The sequence below is a fragment of the Danio rerio genome, chromosome 23 (genome assembly GCF_052040795.2).
Source record: "Danio rerio strain M-AB ecotype USA chromosome 23, GRCz13ab, whole genome shotgun sequence".
NCBI classification, from domain to species: domain Eukaryota; kingdom Metazoa; phylum Chordata; class Actinopteri; order Cypriniformes; family Danionidae; genus Danio; species Danio rerio.
In genome coordinates, this window is record NC_141043.1 from 29,043,056 (window position 1) to 29,065,459 (window position 22,404).

A 22,404-nucleotide genomic window follows, 5' to 3' on the forward strand; every position below is an offset into this window, starting at 1 on the left:
CCATAGGTCTATGTCATAAAGATTCACATATGTAACAATTGTTGGCAAAACGTTAATGCATTTAAAGATTACAATGAATTATAAATATGTTCATTAAATTGTAATTATTTTAATGTGTTTTTCTTTGTCTTTCAGGTATACGAGGATGACGATGCAGCTATCCAGCTGAAAGGTTTCTATGATGAAGTGGCCACTCCTCTGCTTTCAGATATCCAGCTGTCCTATCTCGACGATCAGGTGTATGATATCACTCGCTCTCTGTTCCCCAACTACTTCCAGGGTTCTGAATTAGTAGTCACAGGACGACTTAAACCAGGCGTACGGGATCTGAAGATTACACTGACAGCAAGTGATTCAAAGCAAAAAGTGAAAGTGGAAAATGAGCTACCATTGGCCAGAGCACTTATAAATGGCACAGATCCGGCTCTGGTTTGTGGGCAGGCGCTGGATGGCATTCCTAGCTTTGTGCATCGGCTCTGGGCTTACTTTACAATCAAAGAGTTGCTGCTGGCTAAAATAAACACCTCGGATGTGACCATACAGCGTCTTCTTGTAGAAAAAGCCACCAATCTGTCACTGGAGAACAATTTTGTAACACCAGTCACTTCGTTGGTTGTCATTAAACCGGATATCGATGAACCAGAACCGACTGTTAGCTCTTCAGTAGTAACTACTACTAGCAAGACTTCAGCTAGTACCACAGCAGGTTCTGCAAACATGAGCAATCAGACCTCTAATGTTGCACCTAAAATATCTTCCACATCTGCGATGGGAACCAAAAAATCCAAGCTGCTCTCACAACCAAAAACAAGCAAACCTCCTGTCACTAAATCTGTTCAAGCACATCCACCACTCTCAGGGCTCCACACCACAAATCGACCACCTAACGCCTCTGTCTCTCTTAACAAAACAATTCTTACTCCATCCCCAAAGAAGACCACTACAGGACCACCTAAAACCACCACTACCATACTGTCCACCAAGCCATCCTCCTCTCCTCCTAGCACCATCAAAACCACACAAACACACATGCCACCTAGTACATCGAAAACCTCTACTTCCTCTGCGCCAGTCAAAATCACAACGCTAGCCACCCTAGTCAAAACTGCACCTTCTGCAGAGCAAGACTCTTCTTCAGATGTCAAAAACTCAACTAACTCAAGACTCGCAATGCTTCAGCAAACTCAACAGACATCAACCTCCACAGCATCCACCACAGAGGCTGATTCAGACATTCAGGTTGAGCTGGAAGTGGCTACATTGATGGCTCCAAATTTTCTGCCAATGCCGGGAATGACAGATGCACCAAAACTGTGGGAAGCCGCTCGTTTTCTTGGTGAGTTCCACTTAAGGAGAGGAGATTGACGTTTTATACAAATGGTAATGTCATAAACACTTCGAATGAGTGACTTGGTTGTTTCTGTGTCCTCTATTATCCTCTGTTCTTCATCTAACAGATGTGTCTTCGTCCATCCAGATTCAGAGGAAAGGTAATGCTGTCCTTTTGTCATTGCACTTCTGCATCATGCTAGTTTAAGGAAGAGGGGTCTGGATACAGACCTGGGGCCTCATGTACTAAGACTTGTGTGGAAATCATACTAAAACATTGCGTACGCACAAAGCTGTAAATATGCGTACGCAGAAAAAAATTCAAATGTATGAAACACTGCGTACGCCGAATCTCACGCATATTCTTTTGTACATCCGAATGAACGTGAAACTGAGTGCAACATGCACGAGCACAAAACCCCTCCCTGCCTCCGCCCCCGTATGAATATGCAAATGCCTCTACTTTGGCAAAACCCAACGAAAAAGCAACGGCAAAAGCAAGTAAAAAGAGAAACTTTGAACAGAATGTGAATTGGAGGTGCTGCTTTCGGAGGTAGACCGGAGAGAAGCGGTGTTATTTGCAAATTTGTCCTCTGGAATAAACAACAAAAGAAAAAAATAGAATGGGGAGAGTTTAGCTGATGCGGTTAACATAGTTGGGTCTGAACATCGCACTGTGGAGTTAAAAGAGAAATGGTGTGATTTATGGGTGTAAAATGATGCAATACCCTTAACAGTCTCAGTGGCGCAGCTTGTTAAACGCATGTCAATATGTTTTGACACGTTCAAGCATGAATTCGGTTCGAATCCAGCGTCTGATGAACTCTTTCTTCTTTTTTTCCCCGCTACATATCAGTTTTTGCCAACTATTTATCACGAGAAAGACAAGTAGGAATCATTAATAAGTTTGTGCATCATATTTTATTTGCACATTTATTGAATGGAAATGTTTCTGATTCACACATGCAAATTCATCTTCAGATAGTGTCTTTATAGCAATGAGCGTGCGGTAGATAGCTCAGATTACATTGGGAAAACAGGCGACCGCTGCAAATTGTGCTTTAATGTTTAGCTGGTCAACTGTATGGTATGGAAACCTTATATACCTGCTAGATGAACCTGTCTCATATAGCTGCCATTGCAAGGCTCAGACACTTTGTAGAGAGGAATTTAACACAACTGCCTCTAGGAGTCGCCAATGGAAATAAAACAGACACGCACAAAAAATGTGCGTACGCCAGCCATAAAGCTGCCGTGAAGCTGCGCACATTCCCACGTTCAGTTCATTGTTAGTAAATCCAAACGTGAGCGATTCTGAGCGTGAAACTTGGCGTACGCAAAGTTTTTGTGCGTACGCAGCGTTGATGCATGAGGCCCCTGGTGCAGTGCAATCTGAGCTGCATCCAATACTTTTTAATGGGCCCACCTCGTGTTTTGTGGGGCCTAAAATTGAACATTCTCAGCCTGTTAAAGACACTAAGCCTTTTAAAGTAAACTCAATTTGATGGCATGTTTGCTCAAAACCTGAATGTCTGAATGCATATCTGTCTGGATATTATTTAATTCTCTAAAACATGCAATCATCAACCTGAATGTCTATTGTTTTTGCCATTTTTCAATAGATGTTTCTATTCCACTAGTTGTTTTCAGCCTGTAAAACAATGGTCCACTTCAGTGTTGACAGCTTGCTCACTACCTTATTATTTGGTTAACAAAATAGGACTGCACATGTACAGCACTGATGACAAAATTGACATCACATACACTGTACACATACACAGCTTATGCATAAATATAAACAAACACAGATGACTCACAAGAAACTGTGGGAAGCTATATAGAAAGAGTCCAACATACTGGAACAAGCTGGACCAAGTTGACTATGTCTGCAACTATAGTTATATGCATGTATTGCGGCCATTTTATTAGATACACCTTACTAGTACCATGTTAACCCCCTTTTGCCATCAGAACTGCCTTTATCCCTCATGCCATAGATTCAACAAGATACTGGAAATAATCCTCAGAGATTATAGTCAATATTGACATGATAGCATCACGCAGTTGCTGCAGATTTGTCAGCTGCACGTCCATGATGCGAATCTCCCGTTCCACCACATCCCAGAGGGGCTCAATTGGATTGAGTTCTGGTGACTGTGGAGGCCATTTGAGTACAGTGAACTTGTTTTCCTGTTCAAGAAACCAGTCTGAGATTATACATGCTTTTAGACATGGCACGTTATCCTGCTGGAAGTAGTCATCAGAAGATGGGTACACTGTGGTCATAAAGGCATGGACATGGTCAGCAACAATACTTAGGCAGGCTTGTGGTGTTGACACGATTGGAACTAATGGGCCCAAAGTGTGCCAAAAAAAATCCCTCACACCATTACACCTCCACTAGCCTGAACTGTTGATACAAGGCCGGATGAATTCATGCATTCAGGTTGTTTATGGCAAATTCTGACCCTACCATCCGAATGTCGGCGCAGAAATCGAGACTCGTCAGAGCAGGCAACATTTTTCCAATTTACTTTTGTCCAATTTTGGTGAACGTGTGCAAATTTTAGCCTCAGTGTCCTGTTCTTAGCTGACAGGGCTGGCACCCGGTGTGGTCTTCTGCTGCTGTAGCCCATCTGCCTTAAGGTTGGACATGTTGTGCGTTCATTCTTCTGCATTCATCTGAGTCAGCTCAAAGCAGTTTGGCCATTCTCCTCTGACCTCTGGCATCAACAAGGCATTTGCGTTCACAAAACTGCCATGCACTGGATATTTTATCTTTCTCGGACCATTCTCAGTAAACCCTAGAGATGGTTGTGTGTGAAAATCCCAGTAGATCAGCAGTTTCTGAAATACTAAGACCGGCTCGTCTGGCACCAACAACCATGCCACATTCAAAGTCACTTGAATCACTTTTCTTCCCCTTTTTGATGCTCAATTTGAACTGCAGCAGATTGTCTTGACCATGTCTACATGCTTAAATGCATTGAGTTGCTGCCATGTAATTAGCTCATTAGGAAAAGTGGCTGGTGAGGGTATATTAACAATGGACTTGAGCAGATAATTTTTCTAAATTAACACAATACAAGAAGTAGAGGATGCCAACACAATGTTAAAAAGTAACAATAGTTTCAAAGCCTGTTTATTTTCTCAACTGGTTAGATAAGATTATCCCATTTATTTTGGAACAATCAATGGTTTTTACAAACAGACTGCATGTTGCTGCGTTTTGTATGACTTTTTTGTAAAATTCTTTAGGGATTTTCAATAGGACAGTAGGGTGTGTAGTCAAGAAATAATGGGGCAGAGAGAGGGAAATAGGATCTGCAAAGCACTTTGAGCTGGGAGTTGAACTTTACAAGAATACCAATCTCAATGTTACAGAAAGTGATTCTGTAAAGTGGCTCATCTGAAGATGATAATGCCATCATATAGCTTGATTTAGGTGTTCCAATGCTATCAGTCGTGATGGTCAGTGCAGTGGCAAACAGTTGGCAAACATTTATTGACTGTTGAAAAAAAAGGTTGTGCTATTAGCCACATGTACACATATGTTCATTGGTCATTTAGGTAATATTGTAGTTTCTGATCATGTTTCTTCATCTTTCATGCAGATATTGATATTGATCTTGTTCAAGGTAAATATTATTTTCCTCTGTTCAAATATATATATAACAGCTGCCTAATCATGAAAGTCAAAGACGCATTGTTATTTTGTAGATTATGATACAGCACGTGACTATGACTACAACATCCACTATGAGTCATGTGAGTTACGAATGTTTGCTTATTCTACTTTTTCAGCTACTAGTGACTATTGTTATGTCAGTTTTTGGATCTGTTTTTTTTTTTCAGATCCAGATGCAGAGGTGTCTGGTAAGCACTTTATTGTTTAGCACTATGCTTTATTGTTTGTGTAACTATTCATTATTGCATTCAGCAGAAGCAGCTCATTTTATCCAGGTATATCTAAAATATTTCAACAGATCCAAACAACCCACCCAGTTTAAGTTCGGTTAGAGTGTTCTCCTCATCAGGTATGACTCCAGGACAGAAAATCCAATTAAATGCTTCCACCTTAGGCCACTTTTGAGATGTGATTAGAGTATTATAATCTCATATAAGTGACTGATTAACACACCTCAGTGTTTTGTGTCTCTGAAAGTGGATGGAGACCCACATTTCGTGATTCAGCTCCCAAAGCAACATCAGCACTTGTGTTTTACCATTGATGGCAGGGCTGATGATGTCCTACGGCTACTTGAGGATCCAGAAAAAGGTGGTTTTATATATTTGCATCCATCATGTAAGCTAAACAAGATGCACAAAATACTATTTAGATGTTTTAACATGATTGGAATCTCTTCAAGGCATTATTGTGGATGGGCATCTAATTCTGGGACCTCCTAAGAAGGGGATGGAGAATCGTAATCGTACCTTTTTTGACAGAATTTCCATCACTGCTTTCAAACATACTGCTATGATCACGTTAACGTCGGTTTCGGTGGTAGTGGAAGAGGAAGGGATTGAAATGGAGAGGCTGCCAACCAATCAGAGAGGATCGGTGGAGCGACATGGCTTGAGAATCACAGTTGAAGAGCATCACAGCTGTTGGATTGAGCTTGGGGTCGGTGTTCGGTTCCTTATTCTCTTCCATCGTTATAACCATCCCGAATACTTTCAGGTGGAGCACCTGGGCTTTTATATTGCAGAAGGAATTGGACTTTCTCGACACACTCAAGGGCTGTTGGGTAGGTAAAATGGCATTTTTAGTCAGTGAAATATCAAATAGCTTTTCAGCATTTCTGAAGTTCCAATCTGAGATTGTGCTCCATTTGCAGGACAGTTTCTACATAGCCATATAGAGGTCACGAAGGGAACGGATCAGGTTGGTTTCCATCATGCACAAACAAATAAGAACACTTCATTGGCTTTCGGATTGCTGAAGAAAGGAGACAAGCATTTGCCAGTCACTCTGCAAAACACAAACCTGAAAGACTCTACCAAAAAGCGACACTTGTCTCAATGTTGGGTTGTGCCAAAGGTGGATGTAGAGAGACTCCTGGAACAGTCCTATGAAAGCTATGTGGTGGATCGCCAATAGATAATCCATATCTACACATCTACAGAGGTACAACAATTTATAGAAAAGACTGTGTAAAATCTTTGGGGATAAAACAGACTATGAATATCCAAACTGTGATCATTTGAAAGATGTTTTCAAAAGGAATGACTGAACCAAATGCTTTGTTTAAATGTTTGTGTATGCTAACATTCAAAGTCTTCTTTTCTTTTAAGAAATTAAGTATTACTCTGCATGAATGCCATGCTTGTATCCATAAAAAAGTCACCTCATCCCATTTAAACAAACATTACTGAAGACTAGAGTATTGGTGAAAACAATAACAGTGTAAAGTGTTTTTAAATAGAAAATAGTTCTTTGTAAATTGTAATATGAAGTTTGTAAAATTAGTAAAGTGTAATTTTGTTAAATTGCGATAGTATTTCCAAATATCACTGTTATTTTTTTGTTAAATCAGCATGACCTTGGTGAAACTTTGACTTTTTTCAAAAACAAAAATATAAACATCCGCAAACTTTTGAGTCGTGCATATCATGCAGATTGATTTCATAATTTATATTAAAACACTTTTTTAATATTCTCCTTGGCATATAGATAACGATCACAATATTTTCTAGTTATTACATATTTTATTCTAGGCTTCCAGGTAGTTTTAATATATTTGTTTGTATATACGGCTTATAATATAATAAAATAAATTAATACAACAAGGATTGTGTAATTATTATTAGTTAAACATTATTAGTTATGGCCAGGGTCAAACTGAATCAGACAGACATTTTTTTTCTATTTCTGCACAGAATTTTGTAAAAAAAAAAAAAAAAAATTGTGGATTCATGCTGAATGATTTTGAGATATCATAAATAAAAACTTATTATATGAATTTAAAATAATACATTTTTAACTTTTATTTAATGGGCACCTATTTTACCCCTTTTTCAATATTTAAGATGAGTTTTTTTGCATCTCCAAAATGTGTCTGTAAAGTTTCAGTTCAAAACACCCATCAGATTATTCAATATACTTTTCAGAATGTTGGAATTGTCTGCTCTAAACACTATGTGATGTTTATTTTTATTGCCTGTGCCTTTAATGCGGGTTCTACCCACCCACCATTTCAACGTGCCTATCAGGGTGTGCCTCAATCTCCGCCATGGACGCATAAGATAAACAGCACAGTGACAGACATGAAGGAAGCAGATCTCCCGTAACGTTTTTGAAAAAAACTACAGTAAGAACTTTCCCAATGATTGTTATTTGATGTATTTGTTGTGGAGTTGCAACGATGAGTCACGCATAATGTTGTTACAAAGTTCATGCATGCGCACACACAGTGGACACACACATAGCGCACGCGTTTAACTTTGCACTATTTTTGCACAGCAAATGTGACAGGATACACGTTAATATCCACTGCTGTATGGTTATCCATTATGGTAATGTACAAAATAAGCCAGATTTAAAAACATATTAAACTAAGTTGTAATACTCATTCTTAATCACATTTGATGCTGATTGATGATCACAGAGAGCTGAACAGATCTTTTAATCCCAGTTGCTTTGCGCTTGTCCTGTCTTGTGGATATGATTATATACATTACTACTGAGAAATGTTAATATGCGTCTGACAATTAATTCGATGGGCGGGGGCACTGCACTCCTACTTAACGTCATGGTCGGCCTTAAAATGGTAGGGATTTGGATCCTATTTTAAATTTAAAAAAGAGACTTATTGTGTTTATATCACCTCAATATGACTGTGGAAACACTATACCTGCACACAGTCCTGTCCAAAAAAGATGATTTTCATCATAGGTGCCCTTTAATGTTTACAACACAAATCCAATTAGATCCACTAAATTGGTAAACAAAGCAAGTCTCTCGTATATCTACTAAAATGTACACACATTTACACAAATAAATAAATAGACTCAATGATGGGCTAAAAATCAGCAGATTTCTGCACGTGCAGATTTCGTGTGGGCCTAGTTATGAGTACTGAATGTTGTTAGGAAAGGCAGATAATCAAACGTAACCAAAGAGCGAGTTTCATTTTATTCATATTTATTTTTTGTTGCACAAGACTGCTCAAACACGAGATGAAATTCACAACTTAAATTGTCGAGTTTGTGTGTCAGTTTGTTTTTTTTACAAGATGTTAAGTTGTTCAACATTGAAAATGAAAGACAAAATGAAAATAAATACAGTACAAAACAGTTAATCCAAACATATGTGACAATATGCTGGAGAGGTGCAAAAGAAAACAAATATAGCAATGCAGCAAAACTCTATTGGATTCCAGTTATCGTTAATTCACAATCTAACTTGTGCACTAAGGAAGAGAGTTCAAGACCTGTATGTGAATCTATAAGGCCATTAGTGACTTTGGCCCAATAAAATTCAAGAATGTAATGAAACTGTCACACTCCTTGTTTTCCATTGAAAATAAAACGGGAAAAACTACCATCTGAGGGTTTTCTTTTTCTTAGCAAAGGCGGAAAAACAACATGACAATGCTTGTATATTCTACACTGGAAGCTGTACAGTGAGCGTTCAAACAGCACACCATGATCATCTGCTAGTGTTTCCTAGAACTATCAATGGCAAATCATCAAACATGAGCATGAGTAGAGCTACAGGTGAATATGACTTATCCTACGTTTGTCTAGTGGTTTCTACTGACCGAGTGTAAATGTGTCAGCCGCTGTTAAAATGTAAATCAAAGACGCGGTTTGATTGCATGATGCAGTGAGGATCTTTACAGCAAACAGGGAGAGGAATAGTGTTCATCACAACTGAAACTGTGTATGGAAAAGCCAGAATAGCATCGGATATGGCTACTATTAAATCCCGAAAGATCTGATATTCATTAAATTCACATTATTATTGACTATGGAAGCTGTGGGAGAGAAAACTGCTTCCACGTTCTTAAGACTAATTTCCCAGAAACAAACAAATGGATTTTTTTCACATATTAGCATTTGATATCCATTGTTTGTATCATTTTTTATTTATTTTACCACAAATAATAATAATAATAGCAGGAGGATGAGGAATGTTGAAACTGTGAGGCCATTCAGTGTTTATTTTTTATTAGCACAAATGTTAATTACAAGTTAATGGCTTACGATTCACTTCTATACTGCATATTATACATCTCATTCAATTTAGTTGTCCAAAATAATAATAATAATAAAGAATTAAATAAGTTTAGGAATGGAAATGTAATGATATGAGACTGTCAGTTCAGTTTTTGACTTCATAATTGTTTAATAGTATCATCCTTTCTCGGATTTAGTGTTTTAATAATCTATATATGACACTTTCCCAAAGTACAGGAAGGCTGCAGTTCGCATGAAGCTGGGAAACAGTGCGCTAACCAGTGTTCCTCAACCACGTTCCTGGAGGACCACCAACACTGCATATTTTGGATGTCTTCTTTACCTGTCACACCCATTACAGGTCTTTAAATCTCTGCTAATGACCTGATAAACTAAATTAGGTGTGTTTGGTTAAGAAGACGTGGAAAATGGGCAGAGCTGGTGGTCCTACAGGAACATGGTTGAGAAACACTACGCTAAACTAACAGTCTGAGGACGATTGGGGATACTTGAAAAATCATTTTCGGTCTTCATCCATATCGGAGGAATCGTTCACATGTACGGGCTTCAGTCAAAGACGATATTCAGAGAACGGAAAGACGCGTGTTTCACTTCAACAGGATATTTTGCACAAACAATGCATACTGCTTGTGTGAGGATCTAAAATAGCATGTTGGTGTGAGCCCACTTTGTAGTGCAGACTTTGTAGTGGAATGTGAGCGATAGAGCTTTTGTGTGTCTGTGTGCTGAACTGTATGCATCTGAATAGGAACACCGGAGGAGTGTGGAGACAACGAGCGAAGAGCACGCTGGGATGGATAGATGAGGCCGGTTGAAAGAGATTTACAGCGTCGTGGATTTTGTTTTGTGTCACCTCAGTAAATCACGTTCAGCCTGTCTCATCTCTGCATTGGCTCTCCACTCCTCCCTCATTTCTCCACCTCTCACTGCTCGTCCTCGCCGAAGACGTCGTTCTGTTTACGCTTCATGTTCTCAAAGTCGAAGTCACTGCCTGTCATGCGCTTGTAGATGTCCTTGATGTCGTTGCAGGTTGTTTCGAAGTGAGTGGTGGCGTCGTAGGACCGCGATGCAAATACCTGGAAGGATGACGGATAAAACAAATTAGATTCTTGATTGAAATGGAAATAAAATGCACAAACACTACCTGACAAAAGTCTTATCATCGATCCCAGTTGTAAGAGAAACAAATAACAACTTGACTTCTAGTTGGTCATTTGGAAAAGTGTCAGGAGGTTTTCTGATGAATCATCTGTTGAACTGGATCTCAATCATCACAAATACTGCCTATTGGCAGAGACCTATTGGAACCTGTATGGACCCAAGATTTTCAGAGAAATCAGTCAAGTTTGGTGAAGAAAAAATCATGGTTTGGGGTTACATTCAGTATGGGGGCGTGCAAGAGATCTGCAGAGTGGATGACAACATCATCAGCCTGCGGTATCATGACCTTTGTGCTGCCCATTACATTACAAATCAGAGGAGGGGGCAAATTATTCAGCAGGATAACAAAGTCCCTGAAAGCAAAGAAGGTCAAGATGCTCCAGGATTGGCCAGCCCAGTCACCAGATATGAACATTATTGAGCATGTCTGGGGTAATGGAGGAGGCATTGAAGATGAATCCAAAGAATCTTGATGAACTCTGGCAGTCCTGCAAGAGCACTTTCTTTGCCATTCCAGATGACTTTATTAATAAGTTATTTGAATCATTGAGGATGTATGGATGCAGTCATCCAAGCTCTTGGAAGTCAAACACAGTATTAATTATTTTTCCACTGCACTATGACTTTATATTCTATACTGTACATTATTGACAAGACTTTTGTCTAAGTAAAGTCAGACTTCACTGTCCTTATTAAATTATTAAAAATCAAGGCATGATCATATTTTATTTAGGTAAAATCAGCGTAATCTAGAGGCCTTTTGCCTTTCATATAAGCCACTTCTGACACCAAATGATCAACTGGAAGTTATTATTTGTTGTTCCTAAAACATAGGTAATGTATTTGCTAAAAAAACATCATAGAGAATAGAAATTAAACCCTCATAATAATGCATTCAAAATTCATTTTAGAAAAGTTATAATGATGTATTAAACTAAAACCATGTTTTATCTGATCAACTGATTCTCATTGAGTGAAGTTTTAGTTTGAGATGAAAAGAGGAGCCATTTAGATTTATGTAAAAGTCTTACTATAAAACTCTATACATGTATACTTAAACCATTATTTTCTCATTTAAAATAAATAAAAATTGATGAATTTCCTTTTTTTTTTTGATAAAATAATAAATCCTTCAATCATATATAAAAATAATATTGAATTAACTAAGACTGACCTGGCTTTCTGTACCATCGTCTGTAGGTTCATACATGTCACTGATGGCCACAAACCTGTAAACAAAACAAAATAATAAAATTGGATTTATGCTTTTGAGTAGTGTGATATATCTTGTTTTTAATAAACTAATATGTAATAGTCACATTTTCCTGAAAAGGCGTGTAACCTTTGTTAAACATCTATTTACTTCGATTTACAAACCTGTTGGATCAAAGCAACATTATTCACATATAGTTGAAGTCAGAATTATTAGCCCTCTTTGAATTTTTTTTTTTCTTTTTTAAATATTTCCCAAACGATGTTTAACAGAGCAAGGAAATTTTCACAGTATTGTCTGATAAAATTTTTTCTTCTAGAGAAAGTCTTATTTGTGTTATTTCGACTAGAATAAAAGCAGTTTTTCATTTTTTAAAAACCATTTTAAGGATAAATTATTAGCCAATTTAAGCTATATTTAGTTTCGATAGTCTACAGAATAAACCTTCATTATACAATAACTTGCCTAATTACTCTAACCTGTCTAGTTAACCTAATCAACCTAGTGAAGCCTTTAAATGTCACTTTAAGCTGTATAGAAGTGTCTTGAAAAATATCAAGTCAAATATTATTTACTGCCATCATGGCAATGATAAAATAAATCAGTTATTAGAAATGAGTTAATAAAACTATTATGTTTAGAAATGTCTTGAAAAAATCTCTGTTAAACAAATATTTGGGAAAATAAAATAAAAAGGGGGGGTGGAGGTGGGGGGTCGAGTAATTCTGACTTTAACTGTAATTGTGCACATTAACTGAATATGAGCACCAAGTCTTTCAATAAAACACAAGCTATAAAAAACAAATAATAATAATATAATACAACATAATAATAATAATAATTAAACTGACTTCTGGTCAATGGGCTCAAGGAGCTCCAGAGCAGGTTCGATTTCCGCTTCAGGATCCGAGGTTTCCACCGTAGTGCTTACAATGGCAATGTATTTCCCCTGAGCTGCCACATTATGGGCATAGGAGATCATGCAAACGTAGATATCTAAAGACAAACCACAACAACAAAACAAGCATGACCTTTTCATCACACACATTTTGCTTATTTTTAAGGAAGCAGCCCCCTCTAGTGGCGACTAGTGGCCTGATCTGGAGCACACATGCTGGAATGCATTTATAGCATAGGTCTCAAACTAGATTCCTGGAGAGCTGCAGCTCTGCACTGTTTTGCTCCAAAACACACACAGTTGAGTGTGGCTATTAAGCAGGTGTGGTGTTTGAAGCTAAACTGTGCAGAGCTGCTACCCTCCAGGAATTGAGACCACTGATTTATACTATATATATATATATATATATATATATATATATATATATATATATATATATATATATATATATATATTTATACTAACCTGATTTGCGGTTAACCTGGTTCTGAGGGATGATGATCTGGCAGGAATTGGCATCATTAGTGTTTTTGATGGGATGGCTGAGGACGCAGATGACCCGGACCACCTGGCCGACTTTGTGCACACGCTCTGGGATGTAGCTCGGGTCACAGATGAGCTGTTTGCAGCGGGCAACCTTAGAGAAAAAAATTATAAAAACAGATAATTGAGATCTCAATTTACTCTGATATATTGTCAATGAATTTTAAAACTGAAATTCTGCCTTAAACCTTTCAAAACTAAATCCATGCATTGTCAATTTGTAAAATTAAAAATCAAAGTATGCATCTTAAAAATTAAAGAAATTAAATCCTTCCTACAGTTTTTTTAATATATATTTTTATAGATTATACAGTGCATCCGGAAAGTGTTCAAAGTGCTTCGTATTTTTTCACATTTTTATGTTACAGCCTAATTCCAAAATGGATTAAATTCATTTATTTCCTCAAAATTCTACACACAATAGCCCATGATGACAATGTGAAAAAAGATTTTTTGAAATTGTTGCAAATTTATTAAAAATAAAAAACCTGAAAAGTCACATGTACATAAGTATTCATACCCTTTGCTCAATACTTTGTTGATGCACCTTTGGCAACAATTACAACCTCAAGTCTTTTTGAATATGATGCCACAAGCTTGGCACACCTGTCTTTAGGAATTTTGGCCCTCTCTAGCTCTATCAGGTTGGAAAAAGTGAAGGACTATGAATACTTTCTGGATGCACTGTATATTATTAAATATTTGCAATAATGGCTTTATATATTAACTTTACACTTACACATTTGGACATCAATACTACAGAGAAAGAACAAAAATGAAAGAAGGGAATAAATCAAATTAAAATAAACCAACAACAAAATACGACTTTTCAGTATTTTACATTAATATGCATAATGCCCCTGCTTATTCATCAATCAACACATTTCCAACTCAACTGAAAAGATCCCTAAATGAATATTTCGTAATATATGGGTTATCTTTTCCATTGTCATCTTAACTATTTCTTTCAGCCAGCAATCTATATTGGTGTGCATGCATCTTTACAGTATAAAGTAAATCCTTCCCACTTAAAAATAATAATAAAAAACGCACCTCTCCCTCTGATTTCACTCCCACCACATGTCCTCCCTCCATCACGATCTCATCCACTGGTTTATTCAGCATGTAGGTTCCTCCATAAATTGCACTTAACCTGTTGGAATATACCATATTGTAACTCACACTTAACAATGATGCTTATGATTACTTGAGGATGTTTGTGTGGGGAGATGGACGGACCTGGCGAACCCTTGAGGCAGTTCCCCCAGTCCGTACAGGGGGTACAGGTATGGGCTCTTCCCGTAACGTGCCAGAGATTCACTGTACAGTTTAATCCTGTTGATGGTCTCCAGACACGGCTGCTCAAGGTAACTATCACCAACGAAAAAAAGAATTCAATATCACTTACTTGCAAAAGAGAACAGATACTGCAGATAAATGTGATACATTTTTAACTATATTTTCTAAATGCAAGTGTTTTTTCACATCTGAAATGTGCTCTGACTACCATTCCAAATGCACTCGTATAATTTAGTTAATGTAAAGCAAGCAAAATGTGCGCTGGTGCCAATGAGATGTTTGTGCTGAATGTTTGTATAGCGCTTTTCTCACACACCACTAGTTTCAGCTTCACTCTATGTGGATTCGTTTAAGCTTACAGTAAATGGCACTATAGTTTCTGTTTATTTTGTATGTTTTTCATCCCTTTTCTGCTCTGAATACTGATCAATTTAAGAAAATGCACATTTTCAAACTTATTTAGAGCCACTTGTTAGCCTATTTTATAATATTTATTAATAAAATGGGTCACTTTATCTTGATGGTCCTTTTGTTGAATTTAAGATACATTGCATCTACATGCCAACTTATTCTCCTTAGATTATAAGCAGACTGTTAGGGTAAGTTGACATGTACTTACAAAGTTTCTTATAGTCAGTTAAATGATGGACCATCAAAATAAAGTGTTACCATGAAATGATAAAATGCACCTTATATACCAATGTGAGTTAGATGACACCTTACTAATCACAGTACATTAACATAATTGTACATCATTTCAGAAATGTCATGTTCAGGTATGGAAATGTGGCATTTTCTAATTAAATATGTTTTCATTTGCATACATTTCCAGACTAAAGCCTGAATCACGTTTTTAATCAGGGTATAAGTAACAAAGTACCATAAACACAGTGTAATTTATGCAACAATATATTAACAAATGTTCTGTTTTAGATGAGTTAGGCTAATTAAATGTCTTCATTCGCATGCTTTCAGATCAGGAATCTGATTTTTTTTGGCATATCCTTTTTCTTTTTCATCAGTTTATAAGTAACACATTAAAACATTGTATATATTTTGTTTTAGATGGGAATAAAACTGTATAATTTGGTGTACCTAACATTAAAGTGAAGATTTCTGGCCCAATGTATAGCAGAAAAACTGATTTTAAGTAAATGATCCTTGAAGATACTGTTGGGAAGTTTCCAAGATTGAACATTCAAGAGGCTTGTGCCAAAAATGAATAACAAAACCGCACAAATTCATATAAGGGGACAAAGAATGACTCTGCACAATCAAAGCATGATTCAAATCAGAAAACCAATTAAATATTTTGTACAGTTTTTTTTTCTTTTTTGCAGCAGTAGCAATGAACCTCAGAAGCAATCACACACATTTCTGTTGCACTTTTAAATGCAATGGTCAGCTGGGTTTAGTTTAGTCAGCTCTCAAAGTGTCAGAGTTTTGCTGAGTGTGCACACTCTGACCGAACTCTGTGCTCTTTAAATCCTCCTTGAAGGATTTGCATTCATTTTTTAAATGTTCCATTTATTTATAGTTTGTTGGTAATGATTTATGGGTAACATCATGTTAATAGCAGTATTCTGATAGATTGAAGTCATTGGTTGAATTTACAGCTGCCAGCACAGATACAATTAATAAAGAAATGATAAAAACTGCCGTAACACTTGTAAAGTAAATGTCCCTGGGAATCAATGCTGCTGTGCAAGTACTGTACCTTTGACTGAAGATAAGTTACTGATATTGTAGTGAGATAGTGGACATCCTTTATCATGTATCTTGCTGTTGTCACTAGCTTGCATGGTTTGGGATCTGTAAAGCTGCGCATCGATGGATTGCTCTCCAGTGTCGAGACCCTCAGTAGTGATCATTAAACCACACTAAACTGAGCTGAACTGAACTTAAACACTAAAAACTGAACTACCAATTTACTATGACCTTTTATGTGAAGCTGCTTTGACACAATCTACATTGTAAAAGCGCTATACAAATAAAAGTGAATTGAACTGAATTGAATGTGGACCTTCTTTATCTCAAGATATGCAGTTGAACTCATAATTATTAGCCACCTTAAGCAACAATTAAGTTGATCATGCTTAAGTTGATCAACTACAGAACAAACCATCATTGTACAATGATTTGCCTAATCTGCCCAGTTAACCTAATTAAACTAGTCAAGCCTTTAAATGTTAATTTAAGCTGAATAGTAGTATCTTAAAAAATATTTAGTAAATTATTATGCACTGGCATCATGGTAAAGATAAAAGAAATCAGTTATTACAAATTAGTCATTAAAACTTTGATGTTCAGAAATGTGTTGAAAAAAAGCTTCTTTCTGTTAATAAAAATGGGGCAAAAATATATACATTGGGACTAATAACTCAGGAGGGTTAATAATTCTGACTTCAACTCTTTTTCTATAACACCCCATTGAAATGGGGCATCAGCGTCAATGGTTCCTATTCATTTTAATTGGGTGACATCAAGTGTTGCCGAACTGAATTGTGGATCTGTCTGTGCTGCTTCAGTGGCATTGCTCCCTACAGAAGTTGGGAATTTCTCAACTTTTCAATCGACAATGGAAGCGTCAGCCAATCAGATCACTTTATGCAAATATCCCAGCTCAGACAGTAGCTGAATGGGGACTAATTTCATTGGCTGAGGCTGCTATGATGACCGTGTCAGCTCCAACTTCAGACACACCCCCAGTCAAGCGCTGACACTGAAGCCCCGTGTGAATTGAGCGTAATTGTGAGATTTCCAGTGTTCTAACTATAATTCATTTGACTAGACAACAAAATAGTTAAAAGTATTTTTTTTCTCAGTTCCACACTCTACTGAGGTTAAGGTCATTTGCCTTTGTAGGATAAAATGACTGCCCTTTAATTAAAGTTACCTTGTGACAATGAAAGGTATTGAAATTGAAATCTATGAAGTCAAATACATTACTTGCCTTAAAGTGACAGTTCACCTAAAATTATCATCTGTCATCAATATTCTGCCATCATTCACTTGTTCCAAACATGCTTAAATCTCTTTCTTCTGTCGATCAGAAAAGAAGATCATTTGAAGAAAGCTGAACATGTTTGATCATTGACTTCCATTTGTTTTTTCTACTATGGATGTCAATGGTTACTGCTTTTCAGCTTTCTTCAAATTATCTTATGTAGTGTTTAACAGAAGAAAGAAACTCATAAAGATTTCAAAACATTTGTAAATTTTCATTTTTGGGCGAATTATCCCTTGAACACTTGGAACCAATGATAAGACTCTGATATCTTTTACACAATACTGAGTTTTTGGTAACACTTTACAATAAGGTTCATTAGTTACTGCATTTACTTACATGAACTAATCATAAACAACACATGTACAGCATTTATTAATTTTAATTAAACATTTACTAATGCATTATTAACATCCAAGTCCATGCTTGTTAACATCAGCTATTGCACCATGAGTTAACATGAACTAACAATAAACTACTGTATTTTCATTAACTAACGTTAACTAACATGAACAAATACAGTAGTAAAAGTATTGTTCATAGTTTGTTCATGTTAGTAAATGCACTGATTAACATTAACTAATAAGGGTGTCACGATCCTCCAAATCCTCGATTCGATTACATTTTCGATTCTAAAGGCACGATTCGATTCGATAATGAATAATTAATTAATTAATGACCAATTAATTATTTGTAGCCTACCGTTTAAACTACCTGACCTGCATGGTCTTTGTTTTACCCATAAACAAATCATACAGTAAATGAATAAAGGCAAGATACACACATAATTACCACCTGTCAATCACTTTTTCTGCGGGACTCGTGAATAGGCAGTGATCTGTGTCGTTATAATGGCGTCTGTAAAAAAGACGCACAACCAACAGGAACCAGCCAACAGTATCTAAGGTGTTCGCTAAAATGACAAAGTACAAGTGAGTGAAAGATTGAAGCAGTCCTCTGACTGCCTGGACCTGCTGTCTCGAGCGTATGGCTGTGTGCGTCTGTGTCTGTGTGGTCACGTGATGTGCATTTTCAGAGGTAGAGAGGAAGGAGGGCTGAGAAATGCTACACGCCACTGTGGATGTCAAATCGTTGTTGTTCTAAAATGCCATTTAAAAACAAAGACATTGTAAACAGGGCCTGAGTGTGTACTTTTCGCGAGCGGATTTGCAACGGGGGCGGGCGGAGGACCGCGATGCCGGTGTTGTCTATCGGACGAACCATACGTAATACGTACATAGCAGAGCTTGCAAAACTGTGTTTTTTTGTCGACAACACGAACGTTGTCAACATAACTCACTGGAAATCCAAAATGCTTAAACACCGGCGACTTCATTGAAAGAGGAGAGGGTTTAAGTTCTGTCGACGGGTCTCCTGCTTCTGCAGTTTAACAAGCACTTCAACAAGCCTGTTTTTTTCCACTTGGCAAGCCAAGCTGATGTGACATGGGGGAGTGGCAGCATCGACGATTCTATTTTTTGATTTGATAATAGAAATTGAGCATAAATTTCAATCAATTTCGATTTTTAATGTGACACTCCTATTAACTAATGAACCTTATTGTAAAGTTTGACCGAGTTTTTTAACACTAGCGACACTTACTCGTCTGTCCTGTAGAGGGCCAGGGCATGTCCTGTGAAGTCGATGACGTCTTGTCCTAAGTCAAACTTTTTGTACACCTCTCCCATTGTTGTGAGTTTGGGATCGACACCCTCAAAGGTCTTGGGGTCGTTCTCATCAAAGTTGGCCACAAAAACGAGGAACTTCCGGAAACGTCTCTTCTCGAACATTCCCATAAGGTCTGAGCAACATGTTACGGGTAAGTTAAATGACGATTTTATTAACAAAAACAATCCTACATGTTCTTTGTACTTACTTGAAGCCAGTGCCTCTGTCTCAGTTGAGGGCACTTTGTAGATTTTCCCTCCTTTATAAACGAAGCTTCCTTCGACCACTTTGAAGTCGAGATATCTGGTCACTTCAGTGTATAGAAGCATCTTAACTAACTGACCTTAAGGGAGATAACAATGACAAAAAAATATTATGAAAATTAAAGAGCTGCATGAATAAAAGACCTCAGTCTAATAAATACAGTCTTGTCAGTTGAGTTACTTAAGCATTTTTACCATTGGCCATTAAGAATTTAGGAATAAGGTCCACATTCCAGTCTCTTCCCCGGCCCATTGACTCTGGAGGGCTGTCTGAAATCCCAAATCTCTTATAGAGCTGAGAGAAAAACATGAAATATGAGTGTGTGCATCAAAAGTAAGCATAAATCAATGAGTGACAATCAGATAATATTTTAAGAGAAAACTCTTTAAAGGGATTTTTAAAAGTGAAATTTATAGTAATAGTACAGTATTAATAGATGTTTCTTTCATAAATTAACTGATTTATAACTAAGAAATTAACTGATTCCTTATTAATATATATATTTTTTATCTGCTAACAAGCAGGCATTTTGTAATTGTATGTCTAAAAATAAAAGTGATTTTATACATTTATATAAATATTAAACATTATAAAGCATTTACATAAGTATTAATAGATATTAAAAAGCATTGCAATGTTTATATGAACATTAACTCTTGGGCAGAACAATTATAGTTAATATATGCATATTTAATAATAAAGCAACCATGCATGCAAATGCAAAAAACAAGAATAATGTAAAAAAATAAGATAAAAATACAAACATTAGATGATAGGGTTTTGGAAGATAATCTCTATTCATTTGTTTTCAAAATTCCTTTTAAATTGTTTTATTTAAAAAAATTATTGAAATGACTGATGTTAAAATGCATTGCTCATTTAATTTTATTCAACAACTAAATTATAGTTAATACGTGCAATATGAAGCAGAGTTAAAGACATATCTAAAATATAAATGAACATCAAATTTGTTTGAATATTTTTCCGTTAAGTATCTTATTTTATTCATATTTTGTATTTATATTACTATAAATATCAAAATAATAACATGTTAAAATGCATAGCTTATCGTTTTTACCTAACTCTGGTTATTGTAAGTGCACTATGAAGCAGACAGGAGATTGGATTAGTGTCTGCAGTGACTGTGAAGCATCCTCACCTCCTCCAGGGGTGTGATGGAGGAACTTTCACCCCCGTAGTATGGATTTCTGTCCATATGCAATACTTTCTTCCCGTTCACAGACATGATCCCCGAGAGAATACATTCCTACACAGATAAACATGATTAGGTTGAAATAATCTGATATAATATATGTTTCCATTTCTGTTGACATGGCAGCGGGTATCCTTAGCCTTGACTTCCGTGTTGAACACTGGGATGCGAGTTACCCCACCCAACTAGTGATGGAAAGTCCGAGTCATTTTTGAGATTCGGTTCATTTGAACAGCTCTCTCTTTAAAGAAGCGTTCTACGCTTCATGATTCGTCTACGTCATTCTGACAACATAGCGTGGTCAATTTCATGCTCTTTAGAGTTATTAACAAGGCTGCTCCTTGTAATTTTCGGTTCTAGTTCTGCTTATTGCAGCCATGGAATAATAAATTAATAAATTATATCATAACTATGCTAAATTACACATTTGCAAAATGAGAGCTGAAAACAAATGCTTGTTAAAATATAATGTAGTCACGTTGTAAACGCATTTTTTCATGTGTTTAATTTCACATTTAAGTATTTATAAAATGTCTATCAGCTATAGACGAGTCGGTGGGCGAATCCCCGCTCTGATTGAGTCACAAAAGATCCGACTCATGAATCGAACAACGCTACACCCAGCCCACATTACGAGCCGCAGCCCAGCTCAGCCGCTATCCATGAGGAAAATAAAGGAACATTTGGATGAAAACACTTCTAATTCTATTATTAAGCATGCTTATTTTAGGTATCTATCCAGTGTCAAATTCGAACATATGTTAAATTTGGCATTACAGAATATAAGAAAAGCAAAAATATACACTTAAAATCCAGAACAAACCGCATGACATAAAAGCCAACAATGAACTAACACCAGTTAAGCATAATGCATATTCGTCGCTGCTTTGGCATACCACAAAAGCCGAAACATCTGTAATAAACTAATGCATTTTCGCTATTTCGACGCTCGAGCAAACGGGATACCTGATGCCACTCCTTAGAACCAGACACTGAGGGGAGAATCAGTCATTACTTTTTAATAACCGCTTTCATGTCACTATAATGATGCAGCCTTAATGGCTTTGAATATTCGAGGGCAGATGAATTTGGGATGGATTGAGCTCGTTTACACGCAGAAATTGCTAGAAATGCTGCCTCACTTCACACACATATACAGTACTGGTCCAAAGGATGCGTCAGCAATAGGCCCTCGGGTTCAATCTATCGCAAAGCATCTAAGTTATTCGTACGGTCACATCTCTATAACCAGCACATGCATGCGAGTTTTCGTGGACAAAATCTGCATCTGTTTCCAAGGCAAACGAGTGACCTGAATGCGTTACTCACTGTGAGTCCGGTGCCCAATACGATAACATCATATTCCTCATCCATGTTGTATTACAGTGGATCTCCCGTCTTTAGTCAAATTTCCGCTGCAAAAAAATACGCGAGCCGGTGTTGATACAACAAAATATTTATTCAGAACCAGTCAGCTGTCCTATCAGCGACTAAAGCAAACTCTCTGCAAACCGTTATCGCTCAAACAATTTGATACGTATCACAAATGATCACTGACTGTGGTGCGACCGGCGAGAACAACCAAAGATGGCCCTGACCGCGGC

The 22,404-nt window shown here is 37.0% G+C and overlaps 2 protein-coding genes across 7 annotated transcripts in view; one reads left to right on the top strand and one right to left on the bottom strand.

The window, feature by feature from the left end:
- Positions 1–8,614, top strand: part of itih6 (inter-alpha-trypsin inhibitor heavy chain family member 6) — a 23,941-nt gene extending 15,327 nt beyond the window's left edge. For 2 of the 4 annotated variants that reach the window (XM_087307242.1, XM_087307243.1), the window contains exons 10-18: positions 136–1,336; positions 1,458–1,490; positions 4,944–4,967; positions 5,050–5,097; positions 5,185–5,205; positions 5,316–5,366; positions 5,495–5,608; positions 5,700–6,080; positions 6,171–8,614. In XM_087307242.1, coding sequence (XP_087163368.1) covers positions 136–1,336; positions 1,458–1,490; positions 4,944–4,967; positions 5,050–5,097; positions 5,185–5,205; positions 5,316–5,366; positions 5,495–5,608; positions 5,700–6,080; positions 6,171–6,433 — 2,136 coding nt within the window. In that variant the 3' untranslated portion in view covers positions 6,434–8,614. Of the gene's footprint in view, positions 1–135; positions 1,337–1,457; positions 1,491–4,943; positions 4,968–5,030; positions 5,098–5,184; positions 5,206–5,315; positions 5,367–5,494; positions 5,609–5,699; positions 6,081–6,170 lie in introns of all 4 variants that reach the window. The other 2 variants (XR_015523631.1, XR_015523632.1) reach the window with 1 other exon arrangement.
- Positions 8,460–22,404, bottom strand: gdi1 (GDP dissociation inhibitor 1). Of its 3 annotated transcripts, none has more exons than XR_015522832.1 (12): positions 22,130–22,383; positions 20,747–20,854; positions 19,782–19,881; positions 19,532–19,666; positions 19,258–19,456; positions 14,589–14,720; positions 14,403–14,502; positions 13,272–13,443; positions 12,760–12,904; positions 11,870–11,924; positions 9,971–10,610; positions 8,460–9,830 (listed from the first exon to the last, which is right to left on the bottom strand). XR_015522832.1 is itself a non-coding variant. In NM_001020608.2 (11 exon segments), coding segments are annotated over 11 exon segments (1,344 nt in total). In that variant the 5' UTR covers positions 22,175–22,404; the 3' UTR covers positions 8,898–10,457.